This window comes from Lipophrys pholis (assembly GCF_963383615.2).
Source record: "Lipophrys pholis genome assembly, chromosome: 6".
Taxonomy (NCBI): Eukaryota; Metazoa; Chordata; class Actinopteri; order Blenniiformes; family Blenniidae; genus Lipophrys; species Lipophrys pholis.
In genome coordinates, this window is record NC_137629.1 from 31,882,351 (window position 1) to 31,909,595 (window position 27,245).

Consider the following 27,245-nt stretch of genomic DNA (forward strand, 5'->3'; position numbering starts at 1 on the left):
AAATAAACATCTTATCTCATGTTTAAGAGTTTGAATGATTCAGACAAGATGATAACACTCTATAACTACAACAATATTCTTAAGTTTGTGGATTTTAGAGTCTTTGAGCTGTAGAATTTACGAGTTTTATGTCTTGAAACATCCAACCCAGGAGGGAAATATTTCATTTGTACATATTTAAATGTGTGTTATGAAGGGATGATGATTGTAATATGACAGAAATGCGTATTTACAGTCTGGAGGCTAATATCAATTTTAGTGATTAGTGGAATTAAACTATACTCGTTAAAGAACTTAGCTTGAGATTTAGGCTGGATGAAAACAGTAGACGCAATAGATGCAGGAACAAAAGACTTTTAATAAACATTGAACAATAAAGAGGCTGATGTCAATCACACTGTGACACGTAATTAAACTTAATTCCTTTTCATTCAAACAAACTACACTCAAAACTAATTTAATCTGAAAGTTTCCTTGAACAACAACATTACTAACATGGACTTGGATCCGGTTCTTTATCCAGAACTCAAAACATTCAAACTCATCTGAACTCCGTCAGAGGAACTTCATCACGCCTGTGGCTTCAGTCAAAGAGCACGTCCATGACGGACGTGGTACGGTTAGACGGCTGCAGGTTAAATAAAGAAGAGAAGAAGAAAGTTTGATTAACCAGGAACTCGTGCCGTCAGTGGGAACAAACAGAACATGCACACACATCCGCAAACTTTACACCTTCACGCTACATCTCAGTCTCCACAGATCGTATTTTTATTCATACTGTGTTCCTTATACAGTCGTGTTGCCATGTGCTTTAATTTTCCTATTAGATATTTTTCTTTTTTTCAATTTTATTCAGTGAAATTTCACAGTTGCAATTGTACATTTTTACCAGCCAGTTGTAATTGTCTGTGGTAGTTTCATTGTTTTCGATAAAAAACAAAACAACAAACAAACCCCGCCCCCAAATACTAAAGAAAATAGAAAAGAAGGGAAAACATTACAAGACTAGGAACAAAAAGAGGGAAAAAAAGGAGTAAATAAATAAGTTTAAAAAAAATTCTATTTAAAATAGATTGTGGGAGGAGCCTTCGTGGAGCCGTTGTGGCGGTTAATGCTTTCACCTCATTCTAATGCCATGGGTTCAAATCTGGGTGAGGTTTGCATGTTCTCCCTGTGCCACAAGGCTTGTAAAGTTAAGTTGTGACTCTAAATGTCTCGTTTGTGTGGTTCTCTGTTTGTCCTGGCGACCTGTCCTGTATTTTTGTGTCATTTTAATGTTGTTTTCAGTTTTTGTTCAGTCCTAATACTTTCTCAAAGACTTTTATTTATTATTTTCTTGTCCCTGTGAAGCAGCGTGGATGAAAAGTCCTTAAAAAAGTATGTGTGAAGGATATTTGTTCCTTTAATAAGTCTGTCGCTCAATGAACAGAGATCTACAAGGACTGGAGAGACATGAACAGTAATAATTTAAGTGTGTGTGTTTTTACCAGAGTGTATCCAGATTCATGTTCGCTGGAGTCACTTTCAAAGTCTTCGATCTCCGGCTCGTCGTCCTGCTCGTTGCCCTCCTCCATGAGAGTGAGCCTGTGCAGCACAAACACACACTCCTCACTATAAACATCTTCATTAACTCCGGTCAACCTCGACATTCAGTAAAAATATCAAACTCTTCCGTCTCCTCACAGGCTGAGCTGGGATTCCAGGCCTTCTTGCTTCACGGTGGAGGGGGTGGTGCTGGGGGGCGGCTGGCGTCGTCCAGGGCGCTTCAGCTTCCTCATCTGCACCCTGGAGACAAGCAGAAGGCAAACAAACAAACAAACAAAATCAAAGTCGAGCGGAACCAAACTGGAAACACTTTTAAAAAAACAGTCTGGTGGAAAATGTTGCTGTCGGCTCAGAAGAACGATGAATCAATGAACGTCGACCTGCAGGGAGGAGTTGAAATTCTAATGTGTGAGCAGACGTGGTGACGTTATGTGTGACTGGCCTCTACTCTCTTAGAACTGGTTGAAATGTTCAGGATGACTTGTATTTTCCCCTCAAACTTCATATAAAACCACACATTTGTCTGTTCACAAATTTTAGCCATCGAATGAGAGATAGTGGCGTGGCGCGCTAAACTAGGCAAACTTTGAACTTTTCCATATTTTGTCACACAAATTGAAATGTAAATGTTTTTATTGCGGGTTTTTTATATGCTAGACAAACACAACGTGAAGTGGAAGGAAATTATACGATTTATTTAAAATTAAAAATAAAAATAAAAGCGTGTTATATGACTTTTTGCGAAGCACCTGTATACATCGGTTTGAAATGTATAAATGGAACTTCTATGATTCCCGATTGTAGATCTTCCCTTTGTGCCCAAATCATCAAGTCTTGAATACCGTATCTGACCCCCTCCTTACTCGAGGGATTTGAAGTGTGAAATCCAAATCCAGAAATAGTGGATCATAAAGCTCAGCTCACCCGGAGAACTCCTCCTCCGATTCCACCTCGGTTGAAGCGCCTCCGGCCTCCGACTCTGCAGCTCTGCGTTTGCCGCTCAGCCGCCGAGTCTGCGGCTTCTGCACGGTGGAGTTCAGAACCGGCGTGTGCAGCCTGCTCTGGATGATGCTGCTGTTCAGCCACGAGCCTCTGGTGGTGCTGGACGCCGAGCCTGGAGGAGACGGAGGACTGCCGGCTGTGACTACGCTTCATTAAAGTCTGTACAGACTGACGGAGAACAAGGAGCTTCTTCACAGCTCGTCAGACTACAGCAGCCTTCTGAGCTCAAAAGGCTCAGAAGGCTTGGTGACCGACGCAGGAAAAGAGAGAGGGTGCAAGTTAAATGTTGAGTAAATAAAAAAAAAAAAACAACTAGTTGAAAATATATATTTGTGTTTGTGAGTCTAAAGTGAGGAGTTGTGTGTGTGTGTGTGTTTCCTGTATTTTACCTTGTTTTGTATGACTATAGATTTGAATGCACTTGTTGTTTGTGACGTTGATTTTAAAAAGTGCTCTCTCTAAACAGTTGTGATCTATCTTCCTAACATTTACATTCTTCCTCCATGGTCAGGATGTTGCCCCAAAAGGTTCCCGGCATCATTAAAGTAGAGTTTTGTGTTTGCGCGTGTCACCTTGAGCAGAGGTCCTCCTGCGTTTGGGTAAAGGAGAATCCAGCCGGGGTCTGGTGTCCTTGTCCTGCTCCGCCTCCTTGGATTTGGCGGCAGCGAGGGCTGCGTGGTGCTCCAAAGACCTGCGGTACAGTCTGACGGACGGCCAGGAGAGGGCAGCACGGGGACACTGGGACGTCAGAAACCCGGCTCTGGGTGGGGAAGTCAGGAATGACAAATCATGAGGACAAAGACCAAGAAAATTTTTATTTGCACAGGTATGACGAATCACATTCAAACAGCAAACTGGATGATAATGACAGCTTTGCTAAATTAGAAGCTGCAATGAATGGATACTTCCACAAATAATCTAAATCCAGAGTGTAATTAAAGAGTTCCCGATCCATGTTATTTCTGTGATTAACGGTGATGCCAACAGAAAACGAACATCAATCATTAATAATAATATCCAGAAGAAATATCAACGTCATGTCATTAAATGTGGCTAAATCCTTCAGGCCTCTGTGCTTGATTTGTTTCTTTAATGAAGCTCTGAGTTCATTTATGTGTATAAATTAATTTGTAAAGCTCATTATTTTAGACTTTAAAACTTGAATAATTACCCTCGCATTATCTGCCTCTATTTCATCCCCTCATCTGCTTCCTCAGTTCCACACTCTTTGTTCAACATATTCTCCATCTCTCCTCAGGAAAAGTCCAAACCACCATCTCCACCTGAAACCTCCACAGCTTCACCTGAGCTGCTCGCCCTCAGCTGATCTCATCACGAACATATTCATGTCATGTGACCTCCAGCTCAGCCTCCCGTCTTTAACACAGTCCCACCATCTCCAATCCGAACATGAGCAGAATCGTTACACAACCGCTCCGACACTCGTCTCCACCCATTTCTCCTTTTGTTGATCACTGAATGGTTGAACTTTTCCATTTCACTACTTCACACTTTTATCCTGGCTCATCTCTCCTGACCTCTTTTTTGAGTAATTATCTATAATCTAGATATATGATATCATGGACTCCAAAAAATAATAAAATAAAGAAATGCTATTTTCATTCTTTATAACACTGAAAAGTTTGGAAATAGAGAATTAAAACTACAACAAAATGTTAGACGTTTGCAATAAAAATCTTTTGGAAACATGACATTGTATTTCACAATTCAGTCTTTAAAATTCTCACTAAATGTCTTCAAAAAGCTTTCACAATCATGTTGTCTCATCTTAATCACCACACAGCATTAGTGTCCTGCAGAAAAGTGTTGTTTTATTACATTTTTAAAAGAAACCTATGTAATTGTTATTAACGGCTCATTTTAACGGCGCAAGAAGCTGAAAGCGACCATGTCTGGTTACTTACATCAGAAAGGGTTCCTGCAAACCAAACGGAACGCAAACACACTCACACTGTATTTCCTAATACTAATACTACTTCTGAAGTTGAGACATTTCAGTGTTTCATGTCGTGCATGGGCTCATATTGAAGGCAGTTTTGTGTGGCATCTCTGCGCCTTTCTGTAACTACTCAACACGTCTGTGCAGTTTGGAGAGCAGCCCATGGAGTTGATCTGAGAGTAGAATGATGTCCTGTTGTTGCCTCGTGCATCAACAGATTTCAATTGAATTGCTTCACATCTTTTAGGCAATGCAGGTGCGTACTTGGGCCATTGGTGACTCTCGTATCTAAAATGGCTCAAGCGCCTCACAACACAGAGTTAGATGATGCTAATGTTTGTGTATTATGGGAAATAAAACATCACTGCAATCTTTTGTATTTACATTTTACACAGCGCCTCTCGCTCTGTTGGAATTTGAATTGTGCTTCCCTGAAATATCTGTTTGAGACGAGAGTTAATAAATGACAAAAATGATGTGTGTGTGTGTGTGTGTGTGTGTGTGTGTGTGTGTGTGTGTGTGTGTGTGTGTGTGTGTGTGTGTGTGTGTGTGTGTGTGTGTGGACGTGCTTGTCTGTGTGTTTCTCACAGTTGGGCGCGATCCTGTGGCAGCAACTTGAAAATGAACTCTGCGAGGATCTCCAGGAAGTTCACATGAGGATACTTCTCCTCCTCCTCCTCCTCGCCTTCCTCCGGTGAGCCTCGAAATGCAAAACGAATACCGTCCCTGAGAGAACAACAAAAAAATCTGTATTACAGACTGAGCAGCTGTAGTGTGAAAAAACACTTGATTTTTATTTTACTACTATCTGTTTACGACTGTTTACAAACTCAAAATGTGATGATAGCTAAAGAAGAGAGTGCCGAGAGAGAAATATAGAACGGAACCGACTTCTAAAGACGCAGTCGCAGCTGTTAGAAAGTCACAAAAAAAACAACAACTGAAATACACAAAGACATGACAGGACCGGTGCGTGTGTGTGTGTGTTTGTGAGGTGAAGTGTGTGTGTTACTGACATGTGCAGGGCCATCAGTGGTTTGCGGACACGGTGCAGATCAATGCCAAAGCTCATGGCAAGCCTCTTGGCCAAGTCTCTAATCTCAATGAGATCCTCCCTGCTGTGGTCCTCCGTCAGCATCTCAGAGAACAGCTGAGCACACAAACACACACATACACACACAAGCAGGTAAATAAAAACACAAGGGATTCACACATTCCTTATTATTGGTAAAGTCGATTTGCTGTCACAATCACTAAAATGTGTGTAAAACTTATGTCTTCCTAAAGATGACATGAAATACAAACTATCAGACACTTGGATGTGTGAAAAAAAAACAACAACTGATCACAGCTCATGTGTTCACATTTTCCATCACCTAAATGCTCCAAGAATTTTAAGTCCAAATTACAACATCCATTCTCTTGAATTCACAAATCTTTTACCCACATGGTGATCAAGTTCTGGCTCCTTCAGAAACTTCATTTTTCCACTTTCCTTCATGTGGAAATGAAAATGAATTGTCCTCACATCTTAAACACTACAATGCTCTTTAGATGCTTAAACACGAGATATTATAGAAACCTTCTGACTCCACTGAAGACGAGGCGGAAGTACATGACAGGGTTTCTCTGTATGAAGTACGTTGAACTATTCATTTCTCAGATGGCACAAGGACGCAGATAATTGTAATTGGATTAATTTAACTAACATCCATCGTCTTTTCTAATAAATCGACAAGAAGTTGCAGTTTAAATATTGAAATCGAAGAAGGCAAATCATTTCACCCTCAACTTGGAACGGAGGCAAAACCTCAAACCACCCCAGATATGGCGTCAAGAGGTCATATTTATGTAGGAATAATAAACCATTTATTGATGGAGACAGATTCTATTTCGGCCTTTATCTGCACCGGCTTGATTTTATAGATATTTACAGGGGGAACACATCATCATAACGACATCCTTGGAGAATGAAAGTCATGCTGAATCTTAATGGAGCACAGAAACTATGGATAGTAAGTAGAACTCTCTAAGAAGCTGGTAGGAGTGAGAAAACACTTATGCACTAGTATTATTATCCTCCTTTTGCCGAGCGATGGACTGCTGATCTGTCCAGGGCTTTTCCTCTGCACTCAGCTGTGATAAAGTGATGTAGGAGATGGATGGAGAAAACTGAAAGTGGTTCATTTCATAGTTTTGACTGTATTTTTCCCTCTTTGAGATGAATATAGTTGCTGTTTTCAGAATTCAGGGGAGAACCGGACAGCCGTGCTGCACAAGAGCAAACCCCTCAGCGATAATATGCCTGTTCAGAATATTTGGGCGTTTTGAAGAGTTTCAGAGTGACGAGCTTTCATGAGATGTGTGACACAGATAATGCAGCTCCTGCCTGACACACCAGCGTCCACCTTTCACCTCGGCTCTCCTCCCACTCCCCGTCAGGAGGACGCGACACACAGTTTGAAACTGTCTGGGAGAAGTGGTAAGCGTCTGTTGGTGACGTGTTAGTGCCCACCTGCTGCAGGCTCAGACAGACCGTCCGAGCGCTTAGTATGTTGTTGATGAGCTTGCTCTTGCTCAAGGTTTCCTTGATTATGTCACCGAAATCTTTGAAGTACTGGAGGAAACACAAAGAAGAAAAAAACAAAAAACTTGAAGAGTTTATCAACGTCACAGACTCGCCGTCTGAAAATGTAATCCCCTGTCCGTTCATTGGTGCTTCTTTTAGCCACAGTTCCAGTCTGACTCACTCTCAGCACCTCTGTCCTTCTATAATGAATTTGCTCACCTCCTCCACCATCTTACACATCCTCTCCATTATTAAGTCGTGTTTCAAATACACCCGTTTCCTGTATTCCCAACTCAATCTCGGCGCGGCAGATAAAAATAGATGACAAGATTAAGAGGAATGATATCGGTGGATAGAGAAGTAGATAAAAAAAAATCTACCTATCAACCCAACTGGAGAGAAAGCGAGAAAGAGAGACAGAGAGAAAGAGGCAATGTGATAGAGAGAGAGAGAGAGAGAGAGAGAGAGAGAGAGAGAGAGAGAGAGAGAGAGAGAGAGAGAGAGAGAGAGAGAGAGAGAGAGAGAGCTGGAGACAGAGAGTCTAATCCTAACTCTTCTGCTTGTGTAATCTGGAAGTAACAGCTCTTTCAGATATGATGGAGTCTGGTTGTTCAGAGTTTTCTAAGTTAAAAGATGGACTTTAAATCTTTAAACAGACTTTAAACAGAAAGCCAGTGAAGAGCAGCTGATATAGGATTGATGTGATCTCTTCTGCAAGTTCCTGTCAGGACTCTTGCCGCATTTCAATCAGTTGAAGACTTGTTAAGTAGTTATTCACAGACAGAATAGTCCACTCTGGGAGTTACAAATGCAAGGATTCATTTCTTAGCATCCCTTCGACTCGACATGTTAATGATTTATGAGACATTCCAGGTGAAAGAAGGACTTGAAGGATAAGTCCTGTCAAAAATAACTCCCAGGTTCCTCACAGTGGTGCTGGAGGTGAAGCTGTGGAGGTTTCAGGTGGAGATGGATTGGATTTGTCCTGAGAAGAGATGGTGAATATATGTTGGACAAAGACGGCTGGAGATGGCAGGAGGAGAGGAAGAGCTCAGAGAAGATTGGTGGATGTAGTGAAGGAGAACACGTAGATAGATGAGGATAGATGGGGAGGACAGGAAAGGAGGCAAGGGACCAAAAACCCCAAAACATAGAAAAGGAGATTGAAGACGGATGATTGAACCAGCAACTTTCTGATTGAGAGGCGACCTGCTCTACCAACTGAGCCATAGCTGAAACAAATAATCTGATCACTTTTGGAAATTGGCTCACAGGCCACATAGAACGATGGAAACATTCCCATGTCTGGTGTAAATCAGGTGTTGGGCTGATGATACTGAAGAGCCCCTGCACCTTGCTGCTGTAGTGCTTGAAGATGGTGGTGGCGGCGGTGAGGTCCAGCACCCCGAAGACAACCAGCTTACAGTAACCGGCCAGCTGATTACGTTTCCTCTGAAGCCGCCTCATCTTCATCTCCTCCTCACCTGTAGAGGACAAGAGGAAAGACGTTTAAGGAATGAGGGGGAGGAAGAGAGAGAAAACAGAAAAACATCCAGGTAAAGAGCGAATGACGAAAGACGAACAGCCTCTTAGTTAACTGGTGATTTTCTTGGGCAATTTGGCAGAATATCATGAAATGTGGAAAACAAGATTAGCTACATTAGAAGAATCCAAAAACTTGACATCAAAATCTATGTCTGCAGGCAGTAATGAGAGGAGAGTGATGTGGGGGAGACGTCTGGCAACATTACAGCCGAGCACCACAAAATGCCTTTGACTATCATTCACTACTTTTTCTTAAGAGGAAGACATCTGTTCAGTATTGTCACTTTGTCATCACGGATTGAAAAAGCTTCTGGAATTCGCTGCAGCACACGCAAACATTTACTAGTTGTAGGCGTTTGTCTTTCTCACTTGAACCAGCGCTGGGCTCGGCATCCTCGGCGTCGGTGAAGATGTAGTCCAGGAGGAAGGCCGCCAGCTCGGAGCGCAAAGAATCGGACGGCAGGAGGGACAGTGTTTTCAGGGCAGGCGTGGAGCGGACCGAGCCCTCGCTGTACTGCAGCAGCATGTCGCATAAAAGCTCGAAGGCCTGAGAAGCACAATCACTTAAGTGTTTTGACTGTGGGAGGAAACTGGAAAAAAAACGGTTTGCTGAATTGTTAACAAGTCATAGCACACTGTTGTTGAATTTTCTGCACGTTTTGATGTGCTTTTTGTGTGCGTGCTCCCAAAATCCGGCAAAAGAAAAATTCTAAGAAAATAAACCCGGGCGCCTAGGATCTTTGCACCTTGCCTCTTAAAGAGACAGGCACACAGAATTATCATTGTGCATATGAGCTGCAAATATGGTCAATGATCGGTTTACGCTTGTTTTTATCTTCTCACCCAACAGAAACAGCAAAAAACCCACACATTTAGTTTTTTTCTCATTTCAGTAAAAATTTGAATTAAAGAATTAGGATATAAATACAGTACATTAAGGTTCACAGATTCCCCTGCATCACTTCACATCTTATTCTGAATGCTCTGATTCACAGCTCTGTGGCGGTAATGGCTAAGAAGTTGGATGCAGTTGGTTTCACGTCGTTTGACCACTTTTGTCTTAAGCAATAAAAACAAAACAAAACAAAGCTCACACCTGATCTCTGATCTCCGTCTGGTCCACAGACAAACAGGTCTGACTGACATTGCAGAAAGCACGCACCTCCCTCTTCAGAAGAGTCTGTTCATCCTGCGAGAGAGGGCGAAAAAAACTGAATTACAAATTCACATTATCATCTAGGAGATGATTACATTGGTAGTATCATGTTATCATCATGAACCCAAAAGCAAACGCTTAAATTTATGATGGCATAACAAAAAAACTAAACAAAAAAAACCCCAACAACAAACAAATCTTGACACTTGTTTTAAAATGAATGTGTATTATGATTGAATCCTCCCCGCATTTGGGGAGTCACATGGAGGAAGTATAGCGACGTTACACTTCAGATTAAACATTTATAGATAAGTCATCTTAAAAGCTCCAGACACAATTCCAACACCAAATACAGAAATCCATGTTGTGTTTTGTCAACTCACAATTTCAGACAGAAGGCCCACTTTAAGCCAGTCATGTAAAACGTACACAACAAAGGAATGCAGACTCCCCAGAGTGTGAGAAGAGAGAGGATTGTTATATTCAAGGCGAAGTCAAAATACGCCTGGTTTCAAATGGGCTAATACATTTTTTTTAAATGTCCAAAGTATAGGTCACAATTAATAGAAAATATTAATAATTAATATATTACATCATTATTTGTGGGCGATTTGGGACACCAAAGTGGACCGTATGGGGAAGAGTCAGTGAAATATATATATAAAAAAAAAGGAGATTAAGATTCTTCTTTGCTTGCTTAAATGTACTTCTTTCATTCCTTAGTAAAGCTTTTATGAATTTCTTAGTAAAGCACTGTGAAGTGCCTTGTGTGTGAATGGTGCTCTTTAAATAAATTTGCCTTGCCTTATATTTAGAATGTATTTACAAAAACTGCAGTCTGAGTTGATGAAATTAAAGAGCTACTATTGCACAAGTTCAGCCTTATATAAGACAGTCACTGCGCTTTCCCCTGGAGGCGTTGGTGTTTTCGTCAGGGGGAAAGAATTTGGTGAAGAGACGACATTGTGAGCAACAAGTGATAAAACATTTCTATGCAGGCAGCCTCACACTCGGCGTATTCATGATATTAAGGAGCTGTGGACAAATCGACTTGCCTTTCTAAAAATGTAAAAATTTTCTCCGTCACCAGTGGTGAACATTGAAACTCCGGGCCTGGGACCCCACTGGAGGAGCACCAGAGTTTGCAGGTTGTCAAAATTAGATAGATAGATGCACATGTTAAAGAAAACCAGAATGAGACTTTCTAGAATCTAAACAGATCTGGGGGGAAAAAAACAAAAAACAAACAACTTAACGGCTGGGACCAGAGTTGCTCAGATATACAAACACATAAAAGCAAATGCGATTAAATTGATTGACATTTGTTTGGAAGCCTTCAGTCAAACGTGGATGTTCTGTACAGGAAGATAAACTCAGCTACTTTAATGATGCAACAAAGCAACTTAAATCGGACAGCCGGGAAAACAAATTAGTGAACACGTTGAGGAAAACACGACGACGGCTGAGTATCGCCGACACTCTCAGCGTGTGAAATAAGAAGTGAGAGAGAAAATGAGAGAGAAAAGACAAAGCAGATGAGAGAACAAGAGCGCAAACATGTAAAGACAAACAATGAGAAAAAGGGGAAAACCGGTGGGGAATACGTTTTCCAGTGTCACTGTGCTCGCGCACTCTCTGACAGACTGTTGTGGGAATTGCCTGCTGTCTGCACAGCTGGTGAATTGTTGAACAACATGGAGTAGAAAAGCTCCGGGAACATGCAGGAAGGCCGGTTGGCTGATGCGAGAGCTGTTATTAAAGAATTACAACTGCAGAATGACACAGAGAGAAAGACTGAGTGACGGTTAAGACCGTCTCCAAACTTTTAATCAATGGCAGATGCAGAACATCAGATTAATGGTTCTAAATTTTTTTTTAAAAACGCACCTTAGATGGGGGGCAGTTCACTGCGTTCACTTTGGCCCACATCAGGTGCATGCCTGCACACTTCAGCGCTGCCACCATGAGCTGAAATCACAAAGTGTGAAGTTATAGGATAGTAAAAGTTAAAAGAACTGATTCCAAGGAGCAAAGGATACGCCTATGAACAGATAAAGAGAAAATACAAGCAGTTACAAACCTCCTTATCAAGCGCTCCGGACTCCAGTCTGCTCTTCAGAATCTCAACACACGAGTCAAACAACCTCCAGACCGTCGAGTCCTTCGCACTGAAAAACACAAACACTGCCACGTTTTTATACCTTTGGAGGTCCTCCACATTGACTTATGATCATCTCCTGCAGACACTCTTACATCAACTCTTACAAACTAACCATAACCGCAGTATAACTTTTGTGAATCAATTAAAAAAAAGTAATTAATCGTGATTATTCATCTTCGTTTCACTTTACATTTTCACCTTAAAATTGAATGATTTACATAACGAAACCATGATATTTGTCGTCTATTTGAATAGGTTTTCATGCTTTTTAAGGACATTGCATTGACTTCATTGAATGAACCTTCTGCCGAAACTCACTACAGATTTCACATCCGCCATATTTAGGTCGACTTTGAGTTTTTGCAGCTGTGTGACAGCAAAGCCAAACTCTGGGCTGCTCTTAAGTAGTGTGAAGAGCTGGTCTGTCATTTTAGTCTAACCGTACAACATTCTTCACCTTAAAATTGAATGATATTTGTCCGCATATGAGAGTAGTTTACATAATACTAGCGCATATTTCATGCCTCTTAAGGCTGTTGTATTGACTTACATTTCTGGTTTTTATATTATCTTCCAAAGAAAGATTAAAACAACAACAACATGTGAAATGATTTATGTTCCTTTGAAATCAATAGACACACTAATCAGCCATAACATGGTGATGATCTAATGTTGAGCAGTTCTGTCCCACCGCGGACCCAGAAATCCCACAAAGATCTGGAGACGCTCTCGAGTTTTGTCGTCAAACCCAAATACTGAACTCTTATATATTTTTCTGCTTTTCACACGGGCAGAATGTACGCTCACACATACACGAAACAAGCTGCCCCACAGCTGTGATAACTCACCAACTTAGTGCGGCGATCGTCTTCAAGGCGGTGACTGCACTATATTCTTCGTCCTCGTCTGCAGAACCCTGAAAACACACACACACACACACACACACACACACACACACACACACACACACACACACACACACACACACACACACACACACACACACACACACACACACACACACACACACACACACACACACACACACACACACACACACACACACACACACACACACACACACACAGTCTAGTCTTGAATTTCTGATAAAACTCCACAAAAACAGCATGTCCTCTGAAAAACCTTCAAATCCAGTGAACTACTTTTAGGAAAGAGCATTTTCTCTTGTTTCTTCCATCATATAAAACACATAACTCACAATCGGAGCACTCATTTAAAACTCACTAAAGATTTATTTAAAATTCCCTTTAATGCTTCCATAGACAACTGAAATAAATAACATGGCACATTGTTATGGGGGCATTACTTTTTGCATTTTTAATGGAAAACAGCCCAAAATGGGAAGATATACAGCGCCTAGCATTTTCTCAGACACAACTATTATGTCAACAATATATATACATATATAGCTTGAGGGCTATGTTTGTTCTCAGAAACCTTTCAGAAGGCATTGATTAATTTCTGTAATTATTTCAGTGGGAACTGCTTTTCTTGCTGTTAAACTGCATTAAATTATATAGAGCGATGTTAGTGCCGTCATTGTAGACAACAAAAACACCTGTGAGTATATCACAGCTCAACATAAACCTCATGACAACAGGAGTGTCCAAACTTGTTTCACTTCAGAAAAATTGAAGAAATGGTCGATCCACTCCAAGGGGAAGTGGATTTCTTTACGTAGTGTATTCAAGTTATTAATATCAATCAAATGTAGGTAAATCAAGATTGAAAATCACTGTAATTAGTTTGCAGTTCATAGTTTGGAGAAGAATGACTGTGTGGATTTTGCATGTTATTCCACTGTGAGTTCTCTTTAAGACATGCAGTTTTAACTTGATCCAACTGACAACTTCATTAACTTCCACATGTAAACTTCACTGGTGCACGATCGAACCTCCAGCAGCTCATGCAGGCATGTGCCGAAACACTCTGTCAGTTGGTCCATCAGCTGGCTGAAGGCCCGGTAAACACGGGAGGAGAAGGTGTAGCGATCGGAGCAGAGCACACTGAACACTCCGGCACAAGTCTCCAACACCGTCACCTCCGTGTGCTTCTTCACAATGCTGCAAAGCTGTAAAAGCAGCAAGTCCAGATGCTGGGAGAGCAAAAACAGAGAGAGAGAGTGAGGACACATAGAACAGAAAATAAAGAACATCAGAAACTGTGACGAGAACTTCTCCATTCGCGTCTGTTGTTTTGGGTTAACAATTTTCCATCTACAGGTATATCTATCGTTTCTCTATTTCCCTTTTCAAAAAAACCCACTCTTAATATTTTGTGGAAAAAACGGACTCCTGTGTGTAACCTAACATCTGTTCAGAGACCTTTTGGATTTCTGACCCTCTCACCTTTTCCAGCACCTGAGAGCTGCTGTACATGTCAAGCTCGAAGTACAGTGGGGCTTTGAGAAGACACCTCACGTTCACTGTATCCGCAGAGTACTTCAGTGCAGCAAAAAAACACAAATTCAGTATGAAACACAAGAAAAGTGATTAAAGCAACACAATGTGTGTGAATTGGGGGCTCTTGGCACTGCACCTTGGCCAGCAGATGAGGCAGTAAGGGGATGAAGTGATTGGTGAGGCGTTTCCGGTCTTGTTCCTGCAGCTTCTTGTCCTTCGCGCTGAGCACCTGATCTCAAAAGAGCAACAGGGAAACCTTCATGAAGTTAATGAAGACAAATAATCCCTATGCTAAAGGTTTTATCTTGGTGCCAAGAGAGCACGAGAGCTGAGTATGATGCAGTATTAACTCTTCTCTACTTCATCCAAACCCTTTTATCCTTTGAGCAGCTGCTTTTTATTGACTTTTCTGATAATTGTGTCAAGCATATAGTTCAGCATATTTTAGTGCAGTGTTTTTCAACTACTGTGCCATGAGGTATCTTCAGGTGTGCCGTACAAAACTGACCAATTTCTATTTCATGACTAAAAAAAAAAAAAAAGTCACTGCAAATGATTTGACATGTTGACTAGCTGACCAAGCAATTTAAACACCCTTTCTTGCCAGCGGGTGGCAGTAAGCAGCGCAATAATGATGACGAATGAGAATTCTAACCCAGAGGAAGAGCCGATGAGTTGAGTTCAAAAAGAAAAAAACCTGTGAGCACGAGGCAAGTACCACGTACAAATATATCTTTCGTTTAGATTTACTTTCACCGGGGTCAGACAGCACAGATTCCATTATGCTTGGTGTGTGGGGAAACTATCGGACATTGCCATGGTAAAGAAAAGAAAAGAAAGAAAGCTTTAAACACCACCTCCAAACACCCATCTCTTCAAAACAACAATATGGACTGTTTTGTTTGCCTGCATGAGCACAGAGAGAAACAAAGCAGAGAAGCCACACACTGAATGAGATGCTCGGCCCTGCTGTGGTTAACCAAGTAGTCACAGTCCCCCCCCCCCCGGTAATAATACAATTATCAGACGAAATAAGGACATGTCTGAAAGTGATGTTCTGGAAAATAATACGCATCAGTGGACAATTTCCATTGCTACTTGTTGAGTCTACAAACATTAGTGGATACGCTCAACTCTTGGCTAATGTGTACTTTGTGAAGGGAGGCGTCATGTGGGAAAACTTAGTTTTGCAAAGCTCTGTCGATAAAAAAAAAAAAAAAAAACAGGAGAGGAAATCTTTTGGGTAATTTCAGAATTTCTTGAAGACTGAAATGGGAAACGGGCACAAGTGTCTGAACTGATGGAGCAGCAGCTGTCGTCAGGTCCACCAAGGGCTTTGCAATCAGAGGTGAGGAGAAACCAGATGTATTGTTACGTAGTGATTTTCACACCACTGGAAACTTCCCGGCAGATCTAGATTCAGCTTTTATATCTCTTCTCTGAGGCTGTGAGACTAATGTGGAATTCTTCAAACGTCAGTGCATCACAAAGACGCTTTTCACAAAATTGGCTATTTTTCTAAAAAAATTGCGATTGATCAACAGTCCTACTTTGTGCACAATGGGATCACCTATGACATAAAGAGAAATGCATGTGCTGTCAGCACCTTTTTGCCCTGAGTCCTCCCCACAGGCGGAGTAGCCTGCGACGCCTGTCTCATTGCACACATCATCAGCTCTATGAGCGCCCCCTCGTCCTCATACGTCAGCCCTGAAACCCAAAGACGGAGACATTCGCAAGGTAGGAACAAATAAAGAAAGTTAAAAAGAGGCTCTGCTGCCATGCTTCATTTTGAATCTTTACCACAGTCTTGCAGCAGCAGAGATGTCATCATCTCCCAGTCCCTAAGCTCAGATCCAGCCACGTCCCACAGACTGTCCACCAGATACGTACCGTGGTCGTGGAACTGGAAAAAAAATGCATTTCTTTCCATGATTTACATTCAGAAATCCACATTAATCCGTGTGGCTTCTACAGGAAACCTCAATATTTTAGTGTGAAATTAATACCAAGCCCCATTTTAACAAATTCAAACATTGAAAACATGAGAAATAAATTATTTCTGAGCAACACGGACAGGAAATTTTGATATTTTATTTATTCTGTTACTGAATAATATCTGTCACTGTCCTGCCCTCCTTTTACTATGATTGATGAATATCTACATGTAGATATGTAATCAACTGGGAACAACAGGTGGTAGAAATTGTACAGTAACAATTACTGCTGGAATTTTAATGTGTTGAGTTCACTTAATTACAGAAAGTTTAAGCCTTCCATCCATCTTTTATATTGTGCACATATAGAATATATCTGAGCATTAGGAGAACCTGAAATTCATCTACTCTTCATTCCAGAAGTGACATTTTACTAACTTCCCACAGCTGTACATCATGTTTGTGCTCTTTGGTTTTCTGTGTCACTTAGGATGTCTATATTTTCTTTTAACACATGCATGGAAATAAATAAATCAAAGAAATATCTGTACAAGCATCAAGACTTTGGAGTACTGAGGAGAAATCTAGGTGTGTTATTCTAATTATTCATTATCAGACAAAGCACAACATTAAATTGTTCACATAATCCGATGATCAGATTTTAATGTGGATGTTAGCAAGTCAATATGTGGCTATATGGTAAGGAATCAAATTAATTGCATTATTCTCATATAATAACTCACAGAAACCAACTGGGACTAAATAAATGACTTCAACTTCTTCTCACTTAGTTTTTCAAATACGTTTTTATATGTATGTGCAATTGCTACAGACATTGAAATCCAAATAAGTAGGGCAGGATTCTGTTATTCTAGGCAAGGAAAATGAATTTATAGAGCACCATTCAAACACAAGGCAATTCTCAGTGCTTCACAAAGAAATACATAAAATTATACATACTATATTTACTTTTAACATGTGATATGGGCATATAACTACACGTCTGTAATTTTACAACTTTTCCAAGTTTTAATTCTACCTACTATTCTGTCTACCACATAATCAAAATAATCATTAATCAGAGCTTCCTCCTTTCTTTTTTTGCATTTCTGGGAAAAACACAAAGAAATTCTACCTCACTGTGGATGTGGAACAAGATGAGAATTTGAAAAAAGGCGTCATTGGTCCCCTTTTCAGTCACTTTTCTTTCACTGTTGATGATACTTTTCAACCTGAAACACAAACAGAAACATTTGACAATTAAATGCATCTTGAACAATCAAGATATATGAACAATCCAGACCCCTGAGGTCATCATCAAGACGTTTAGTAATTGTTCCCAGAGTCAAAAGAAACAAAGTGAAGCAGCTTTTAGTTCCTGCATTCCTCACCCGTGGAACAAACCTGCTCACAGACTCATTTCTTTTATACCAGGACGTGGCACTATTTGTTTGCACTGGCTTTCTAATAAACAATGGATTTTACTCGTTTTGTTACAACTACCGTAATAAAGAATTTACTTAACTTTGTTTTATTCCTTTCATAATGGCTTTGTTTTAATGTATTTCCTTTATTTCTTTGTAAAACACTGCAAATTTCCTTGTCTCAATGGAGCTATAGAAATAAAATTGCCTTGCCTAAGATAATAACATGAGACAGCAAAATAAATAAATGAAAGTACAGCACTGATCCAATTGGAATTTGGTTTAAAAAAACTGGGGTCATCTTGTATTTGGGGTCTAATATTCACCTTTCACTGTGTTATGTCAAGTTATCCATAGTAACAGCATGAGGGGTTGTTGTGCAATCAGATTCATCACTGATTGAAATGATAAATGTGGGTAAATTATAACAATAGTGTTTTAAGGCGCAGTGGCTACTGCCTGTGCACAGGAGGTATGTGTGGGTGCAGTGTTTAAATCTCATTTCTTCCGATACTGAATTGTGATTCTCTTCTCACTCCGATTAGGTAAAAGTCAGATAAAAATCAAAATGACCAGTCAGACAGGTCGCTTCGGGAAACATCAGACATGTAAACAATATTGGACATCATATAAAAGTGGCCTGGAGCTCCACAAATCTGATCTGGTCCACCCTTTGGGCAAATCAAATCTGATTTGGACCACTTTTACCTGCAGTATGATTGTAGCCCAACACATTTTTATAAATACTGTCCCCCATTTCACAGCCCTTTGACATCCGACGGTGTGTGATGACAGCGTACTTCTTGTAGAGGAAGACTCCCGCTGCCGAAGTGAGGGTTCGTGGTGAGGCGTAAACCAAAGGGTAGATGTGTTCGCACTCGTCGTCTGTCAAACCTTCCTCCGTCATCCTGCACATGTGCACACATACGAGTAAAAAAGTAGGGAAATAAAACAGTGAAAACCGCCTTCCTGCAGACTTCTACTGTGTTTTTGAAGCTTTTCAGGGACATAAATATTGGTAAAGATATCATTGTTAAACTGCAGTCCTTGAAAACATCTAATTTATAGTCAGCGATGGGGAAGTTGGCAAGCATAAACTCATGATTCATGCTGTGAATCATCAGCAATAATAATAATAATAATAAAAAAAACTAAACAAAGGGTGCTATCACACTTTTGAGTGACCGTCACACCTCTTTTGTTCATAAGCTGGAAATACTTTGTGTACACAGGATAAATGCTACTGCTGATTATCTTCATGTTTCATTTCAGCTAAAAGTTCAGGTTTGGTCAAACGTGCGTCACGCTTGCTTTCAGTTTTGTTTTTGCATATTCATCAAATATGCCTCAAAATGACATTCCTGTCCTGCATGTTCCAGATAGCAGTGCAGAGAATACATTAGAGACTGAACACGCCTCCCTTACTGGTGGATGAGCTGCAACAGCTTGACCATTTCCACTGCCACGTCTGAGTCCTTGTCCAGCACCATGCGGAGCATCCTCTCCTAAACACACACACACACACACACAAATGAGCTGTCACAAAGCACACACAAAACGTGCAGACATGCCTAAATGTACTCTCAGACGTGCATGCACACGCACGCACACACAAGCACGCGTGCACACAACCCTGCTGATTAGCCAATAAGCCACAGCATAAATACCATTTATCTGCTGCAGCACATGTGGCTTAGGAGGGCTTTCAGTGTTTGAGAAGAGCTCATTAACCAACAGTAATTGGCAGCAATTAATGCAGCCAGACACATCCCCACACAAAGGCCAAGACCATAACAACAAACAGGAATGGTGAAAAATAACAAAAAAAAAAAAAAAAAAAAGCACAAGCATGACAAAGAAATGTGTGTGTGTGTGTGTGTGTGTGGGGGGGGGGGGATATTGGGAGGAGAGAGAGGCAGACAATACAAAAGCCTAAACAATAGATAAAAGGCAGATGCTGACACACACACACACACACACACACACACACACACACACACACACACACACACACACACACACACACACACACACACACACACACACACACACACACACACACACACACACACACACACACACACACACACACACACACACACACACACACACACACACACACACACACGGAGCGAGAAGAGGGAGAGCAGAGGCATTAAATGAGGCGTGAGTCCAATCCAGAGGGAAGCCTCACTTTAAATCTGCTGGTGAAAAGCTCCAGGCGGCCAATGAATTCCTTTTCCTGGTACAGACCCTGCAGGGCACGCACACACTGCAGACGCACTGGACTTTGCTGTGGAGGGGGAAAGGGAGAAAAAAGTAGAGTAACACACTTTCTATGAGTCTGCTCGGATTGGAGAAAGCCGTCTTGTGTGGGTGCAATTCTGTAATCTGGGAGTAAAATGCCCTAAAGGCCAGTAAAACATGGATATCAACGAAAAAATATTTGGACTGTAATCACAATTTTATATTTCACGCTGCAAACTAGGGCTGGGTGATTAATCTAATGATTTCCCAATCTAAAATGATGTGATTTGAAAAATACATAAATGCATGAGCACAGCTTCTTCTCAGTGAAATGATGTATTTATGAGATGGCCTTACAAGGACAAACGCAACTGAGAAAATATGTCCATCACAAAAATTGTCCAAGAATCCAATCCCCAAAAATTCAAAACTATAATATAATATAATATAATATAATATAATATAATATAATATAATATAATATAATATAATAGTTTATGATTATGGCCTATAAGGACATGCAAAACCAGTCTGCAAACAACATGAGAGATCTGCGCCAGCTTCAAATCAAAGCACTGAATTATTCACCTTAATGAATTCCATGAAAAGAAACCACTCAGAATTTTGAAATATGATTTCGATGACAGTCAGATCCACATCTGACAGTTTATCCACGATCGCACATTTACACCCTAAGACATTAGGGTGTATTTTTTGAGATTGAAATGAATGTTCGTCGTATGAAATTAAATTCTACACTAAAAACTAAGACTCCTTAAAATCCCCCTTCACTCAGTGTGAATCGTGTTTCTGAATCTAATTGCAAAAAGACTTGCACTCATTCAGAAGTGAGGTTTTCTTTGACAACTTAAGACGGCGGGTATCTACAGCAGATTCTTTAGAGAAACATGAAACTTCACAGAATTTAATGAATCATTTAACAAATCTTATGTCAGAGATTTTTTTTTTTTTTACTAAAACCTGTTTAAGCCCTTCACTTCCGTTTTTTATTTCCTTACTATGGGGAACTCTTAAGCTTGACCCTGGCTTTAGCGGGACCTTTCACCTCCATGCAACAAACTGTCACTTCTGAATAAGTCATAAAAAGCGATCCTTATTCGGCCATTTGGCGTATTTGTTTGGACTTTTCTGATGATCTGCATTTAAAAAGAGTCCAGCAGTTGCAATAGCACATTGAAACTTCCCCGGAATCGTATCTTTTCAAGTGGTGGAATTTGATTCGACTCAGTGATGTGCGACGTTTCCCCACTGTGATTAAACGACGAGACATTAAGGCCACAGAGTGACTCCTTTTGGTTTTCTGGTAAGTGATCTTACTTTGTCATAGAGGGTCCATCCCAAGTACTTAAGACATCCGTCATTGAGGAAGTCTTCGGGGTCTGTTCTCAGCCATACGCCCAACTCCTCCATACACGCTGCCCGTATGTCCACCAGTATGTCTCGATAGCGGTGCACAAACACACCGCGGAAAGTGGTTTTCATCATGGAGGACAGCTCCTCACTGTTCTCTCGCAACTACAACATACAGATAGAACACAAACTCATGTATGTCTTCACGATTATACATATTTAAAGGCAGAGGCCTCTTCATCTCAGGATCCACAACACTTCCTCTGTTCACCTTCTCGTCGATAAAATGTTTCTTTTCTGCTTTTTAAATCACTGAACTTATCGTCAATCATTAGTAAAGATACACGTACATCACAAAATTCTTATTTTTTTTAAAAGTTATCCCTTCACTCACAACAAAAGGTTTATTCCGTTTTCATTGCGATAATTACGGTCGCTGGTTAAAAATAACAGGAAAAATGTTTTGTTTCTTATGAAATATTCACATTTTTTGACATCTTTGAATTTCTTAAACTTATAAGCTGGAATTATGAGAAATAACACACAAACAGTTGAATTATGTCAGTTTTAGTGTGATGAATCTAAAATACATGGCAGTTTGAATCAGTTTGAAATAAATAATAGGACTTCCCCGTTGTCTTTTTCTTTGAAGTGGTGAAGTACACTTGTAGATGAGCAGAAGAAATGTCATCTTTCATTATTGTATTACATTTATTATTACATAATATATAAAAAGCAGCTAATGAAAGTATTCAGGTGTGAACAGAGACAGAAGTCAAAGAACAATATTGACTAACTGATCAATTTACATGACTCTATATGAAAAGCATATATTTCAGTTTGATTTCCTGGATTGTGGGATTAAACCAGAGTATGTGAAGAAAAATGCACACACAGAGTGACTCCCAAACTCATTCTTGACCCTTTACTTGTTGCTCTGCTCTTCAGATGACAGAAAGCTGGTAAGACTCAGGTCAGAGTCCACAGTCCTACAAATTATAACACAGGAACCTAAAACCTAAATCAATGGCCTCAAACTTTTTCCTTTTGTTTTAGTGCAAAGAGGTATGAAATTGATCATGAATTTGCAATTTACATACATTTACAATGGTTTTTTTTTAATGTTGTGGTCGTTACTTCTGGATCTCAGTGTTTGACTTCAGATATGACTGAATCAGACTGACACCTAGTAGAGAAATTTTAAATTATAGTTAGTTTCATGGGAAAGTTGCTGTTTCTGTCATTGTGATTTTACCATTTTATTATTTGTAAACCTCTGCCAAGCCAGCTTTGTCCCTCAGCCACACACACACACCTCCATTATGAGAGTGGCAGTGAGTGCGTTGCATCACCTCGTTGACGGTGGCCTGCAGCTCATTCAGCCTGTCCAGTGCTCTGTCCTGCGCACTCTTGCTTTTCTCCACGTCGTATCTCCGCTGGGTGGTCTGCAGCTGAACGGACACGGCCACAGCTACTTCCACCAACCCTGTCATCAACTTCAAGGCTGACGAAAGAGCAGGAAGGAAACTCCACGTGGTGCTAAAATAATTATGCATAACCGGGATCCTACCTCAGACAGACAAATCTTTGATTTTGTTCGAAGAATCAATTATTCCATCATCATATGGAGCGACGTCAAGTTGCCCCGAGATTCTCACTGATATTTTTCTGTATTTAACGTCACACTTCTGATGTGTACAACGGGCTCATTGTAGTTGATGAATCACAATAGAAATAAATCTATGCGAGTAATAATTTGCAGTGTTTATCAGTCTGATCATTTCCCCATTAGATTAATACAGCAGATCATCTTTGTTCAATCCGCTCTGTCTGTTTCAATGAGTAGCAACACAAACTGTTATAGTGAGGCAGTGTTCACACTTGTTCCGTCAAACATAAAGCCCATTGGCCAAAACCGCCTCACAAGAGGCTCCAATCCGGCCAAACCCCCAAGCAAATTGTATATATATATATATTTTTTTTTTAAAGAAAACATTGATTTCTTTCAAACAAATATCTTAAGACTCGAGCTTGAAATGTCGGTGATGCTGCTGCCATGAAAGATAACAAACTACCATGAGCCTCAAAACCATGCTGTAAGGGTGACTTTGTAAAAACTTGTGTAATGCAACAGTTATAAAAGTTTTTCTTGATATTTCACTGCATTTTGCAGCTGAAGGTGTCAATAAAATTGTTTTTTGTTGCGATTTTTAGTAATTTTAAGTAGTAATTGTTTGTTTTTTGGGGAAAATATAGACATTTCCTCACATATACTCTGCGCCACAACAAAGAAAACCTTTAAAGTTATTATGGCACTATTGCACCAGTTCGTCACCCTCAGGATGAAATTGGGTTGTGTGTAGCCATGAACTAAAATGTGTTTGACGCCCCTGATCTAGACCATATGAACCACCTTCCACCAACACTGTCCTATCAGTTTGGTCCAGAGACAATTGCAAAATAAATCTAATCAAAGTAATCCTGTCAGTGGTCAAATGTTTAACTGAATATTCAATTTGATTCCTGTTCTCATCTTTTAGTATTTGTATCTCTATTTTCATGTACATGTTAATGTCTTAAAACTGCAATAAATCATGTACAGTATGTCTGTATTTTCAACCATGTGCTTACCGAGCAGGGTGCTGGTGTGTCTGAACGCCCGGACCTGCGAGTCGGACAGGCCGGTGAGCAGAGCCAGCAGTGACGGGAAGAGGTATTCATCATAAATGAGGCTATTCTGGCAGCTGCGCACCAGAACCTTCACAAACTCAGACAGGCCTGCTTTTAAGCGCCTCAGCTGAGGCCCCGGAGTGGACAGAGGGTAGTCCACAGAGTCCTGGAGCGAGAGAGGAGCAAACAAACAATAAACCACAAAGAAAACAACTGGAACGATCTGTACCGAGATGTTTTTAAGAGACTGAAGCGTGGCCATAGGAAAAGTGATTAGCTCATTAACATGTTCATTAATCAACATTAGATTTTAATAAATGTGCTCCATCATGCTGCGCTCCATCCTTCAGATCATAATCTGTCCGGGAGACAGAGGCTAGATGGGCTTCTCAGCTAATTCCAACAGGATTATATTGTTGTGAGGAAAAGATTCACACAGGAATAGAAACATTAGTGATTGTTTTCATGGTATTCTATTTTTATTTTTATTACAGATTTTACCTCATTGAACTCTTTGGTGAGTCTGCTGATGATCTCAGCGTTCTCCATGCTTTCAAACATCTCCTGGCTGACCACACCTGAACAAAAAAAAACCCTCAATATCAGCAATTTAATCAATAATTTAAACAATTATAGCAATATTTGAAGGGTGCTTTCAAGATTTTATGAGTTTTTGGACATAAGCCAAAAATCTTACATGCCATTTTAAAACACATAACAATACTTATATTTTTAATTTGGCAAATCATCCTATTTGGCAACTCACACATGACATTGACAGAATAGATTATTAAAAGGGCTGCAGCTATCAATTATTACAGTAATCGAGTATTCGAGTGAATTAAACGAAGCTTTGAGGCACAAAATTTTGCGTCGATGCGTTTTAGTAATCAAATTACTCGAGGAACTGTTTCAGCCCAGATTAAAAGTTGTGCTCAAACTTTGAGTTGGGTTCTGCTTTTATAAGGTTTCTAGAAATCTGCTTCAAACATCTCCAACACCACAATTGCAGCTGTTCTGGCCCTTTTCACTTTCAGTCAGTCCACCTGATGAATGGATTGAGAATAAATGATGACACTGCACACATTCATTCATTTTGTAAACATAATCCAAGTGCAGGTGACAGCACGTCACGTCACATAAAATTTCATTGTTACGTTTTTTTTTGGTAATACCACATTATGTGATATGAGTTATTACTCAAACTTGTAAAAGATGAGGTGAGAAAGCCAATAATCATAGTTTATTAAAGAGACTCATACAGTATTATTATTTTTTTTTTATTTCTACTGCCTTTAAAAGTACATAAAAATTTGAAAATAGGTTTTTACTTTCCAAGTAGCATTAAAAAAGAATGGCTACATGATTTTAGAAAACAAGAGTGCTCTATGTTGAGATTGGTGTCACTTTGGTTGGATTTTCAGAAACACGCAGCATTGTTAGCAGGCAGATCGATACCGTTCGTCATCCGATGAGCTCCACTTGGAAAAATAATCTCTTAAACTTTGACCCCTTCTTCTAGCCCCCCTGCCACTCTCCTCCTGGCCTCTCCCGCTTAACCTCTGACCTCTGCATCCGCAGGACTGAACAATGAAGTTGATGAGCACCAGCAGCCCGGCCTCTCTGCTCCGCTTGTAGCTGTCGAGCCACTCATCCACCAGCGCCTTCAAGGATGACATGGGACAAAGAACCAGTGAGAATGATGCGTGGACATCAGCTGAATGAATAATACATTACAACAATACTGTGGAGTTCAGCTTCAGGCATTTCTCCACTCATTTATTCTGGTCTTTACAGCATATGGCGATCTATAGACTCCACATTTTTCAGCCCTTATAGTTCCCGCGCCCTTTAAATAGTCATTTTATTCATCAGCTCTTTTGCATAATCTTTTTTGTCAACCATGGCACTCTTCGAGAGCATCTGCTCTTTTGATTATAACTTGTCTAAAGCAGCCAAATTTCGGGGGAGAAAAAACAAAACAAAACAGAGAAACCTTCACAAAAAAGATGAAAACGTTTTGGGTTTTTTTCAAATTTGGCATATAAGAGGGGCTTCACCAAGATTCACCATCTGCATTGTTCTGCTGGTCCGTGCTGTAGTGACAGACTTTTTATTACAGCTCAACACACTTTCTTTTATTATGCGGTCATCCTTTTGTATTCTTTAGACCAGAGACGGGTCAAGCAATACTTGGGCTGGACGAGCAATGTCAATCATTGACTACAGCATCCAACGAGGGTGCTCTTTTCTGTAAAATCCTATCAGTCAGCCAGCGACAGCTCATGATGACCCCTCTCATTGTCAGTTTGAATCTCTCCTCATTACACATGCCTCCTGTAGCACCTCCCCTCCTGTCACAGGATTGCCTCTGTGTGTGTCCCCCCCCCCCATGCTCTGCAGTGTGCTCACCGGCATGGCACTCTTGCCAAAGCGGACAGCATCATAGATGTCCCGAGCACTGATGTCCTGTTTTCTCCCAGCCACGCTTGTCACAGGTCGAGGAGAGACGTGTCTGTCTTTCCCGTGAGAGCGTGGCTGTTGCTGGAGGTGGGAGGCAGTGGAGCCGTTGTGGGGGCTGGGCGTCACCCTGGATGCAGCAGCGCGTTTGGGTCTCTTGGGTGCCTTGACATGAAAGGGATTTATTTAGGGGTTTGGGGAGAATCGATGCAGTCAACTGAATTAGCAGCAGTGTTGTCAGTATTAGATATTGATATCAGACTTGAAAAGATTATGAAACTGATTTGAATTGTTCCAAAATATAGAAGATGAGATTCTTCCATAAAACAACATCTTCAGTTTCATCGGAGGACCACGTAAAACCCAGTTTGATAATCGTAAAATGAGATTATAGTAAATAATAAACAATCCAAAAAGTAGGTTTTTACAACTTTACATTCAGTATGACTTTAAAACCAAACCTTAACACGAAGAACCTTTAAAATTGAATTAATGTTCAGCTGCCTGCATGTTATACAACGCCAATCTGAACAAAACCCACGGCACTATTGCACACACTGCATCAGTATACAGAATCTAAATGAGTCAACTTTCTTTTGAAAAAGAAAAGAAAAAGTACCCGAGGCTCCAGTCCTGCCTTTTTTCTCCATGTTATGGGTTTCAGCGAGGCCTCGTAATCGCTGCCAGAGTCTGAAAAGTCATCCAACCCGTCGAGACTAGAAGTGATGGGGAGCAGCATCAGCACATTGTCCTTGATAAGACCACACAGCAGCAT

At 40.5% G+C, this 27,245-nt stretch overlaps 1 protein-coding gene across 1 annotated transcript; it reads right to left on the reverse strand.

Moving 5' to 3' along the window:
• Window positions 1-339: 339 nt before the first annotated feature.
• stag3 (STAG3 cohesin complex component) lies at window positions 340-27,245 on the reverse strand (the record flags this gene model as incomplete). The annotated part of the gene is made up of 30 exons (XM_080466220.1): window positions 340-628; window positions 1,488-1,584; window positions 1,684-1,785; window positions 2,470-2,659; window positions 3,120-3,307; window positions 5,096-5,233; window positions 5,524-5,657; window positions 7,023-7,124; window positions 8,430-8,560; window positions 8,991-9,168; window positions 9,718-9,810; window positions 11,665-11,745; window positions 11,858-11,945; window positions 12,787-12,854; window positions 13,854-14,054; window positions 14,308-14,400; window positions 14,498-14,590; window positions 15,968-16,071; window positions 16,165-16,267; window positions 17,434-17,530; window positions 18,523-18,630; window positions 19,148-19,227; window positions 19,917-20,015; window positions 21,308-21,505; window positions 22,693-22,844; window positions 23,972-24,176; window positions 24,512-24,588; window positions 25,578-25,674; window positions 26,423-26,635; window positions 27,090-27,245. 30 exons carry the CDS (start codon window positions 27,243-27,245, stop codon window positions 584-586), a joined length of 3,711 nt encoding a protein of 1,236 aa, XP_080322346.1. The 3' UTR covers window positions 340-583.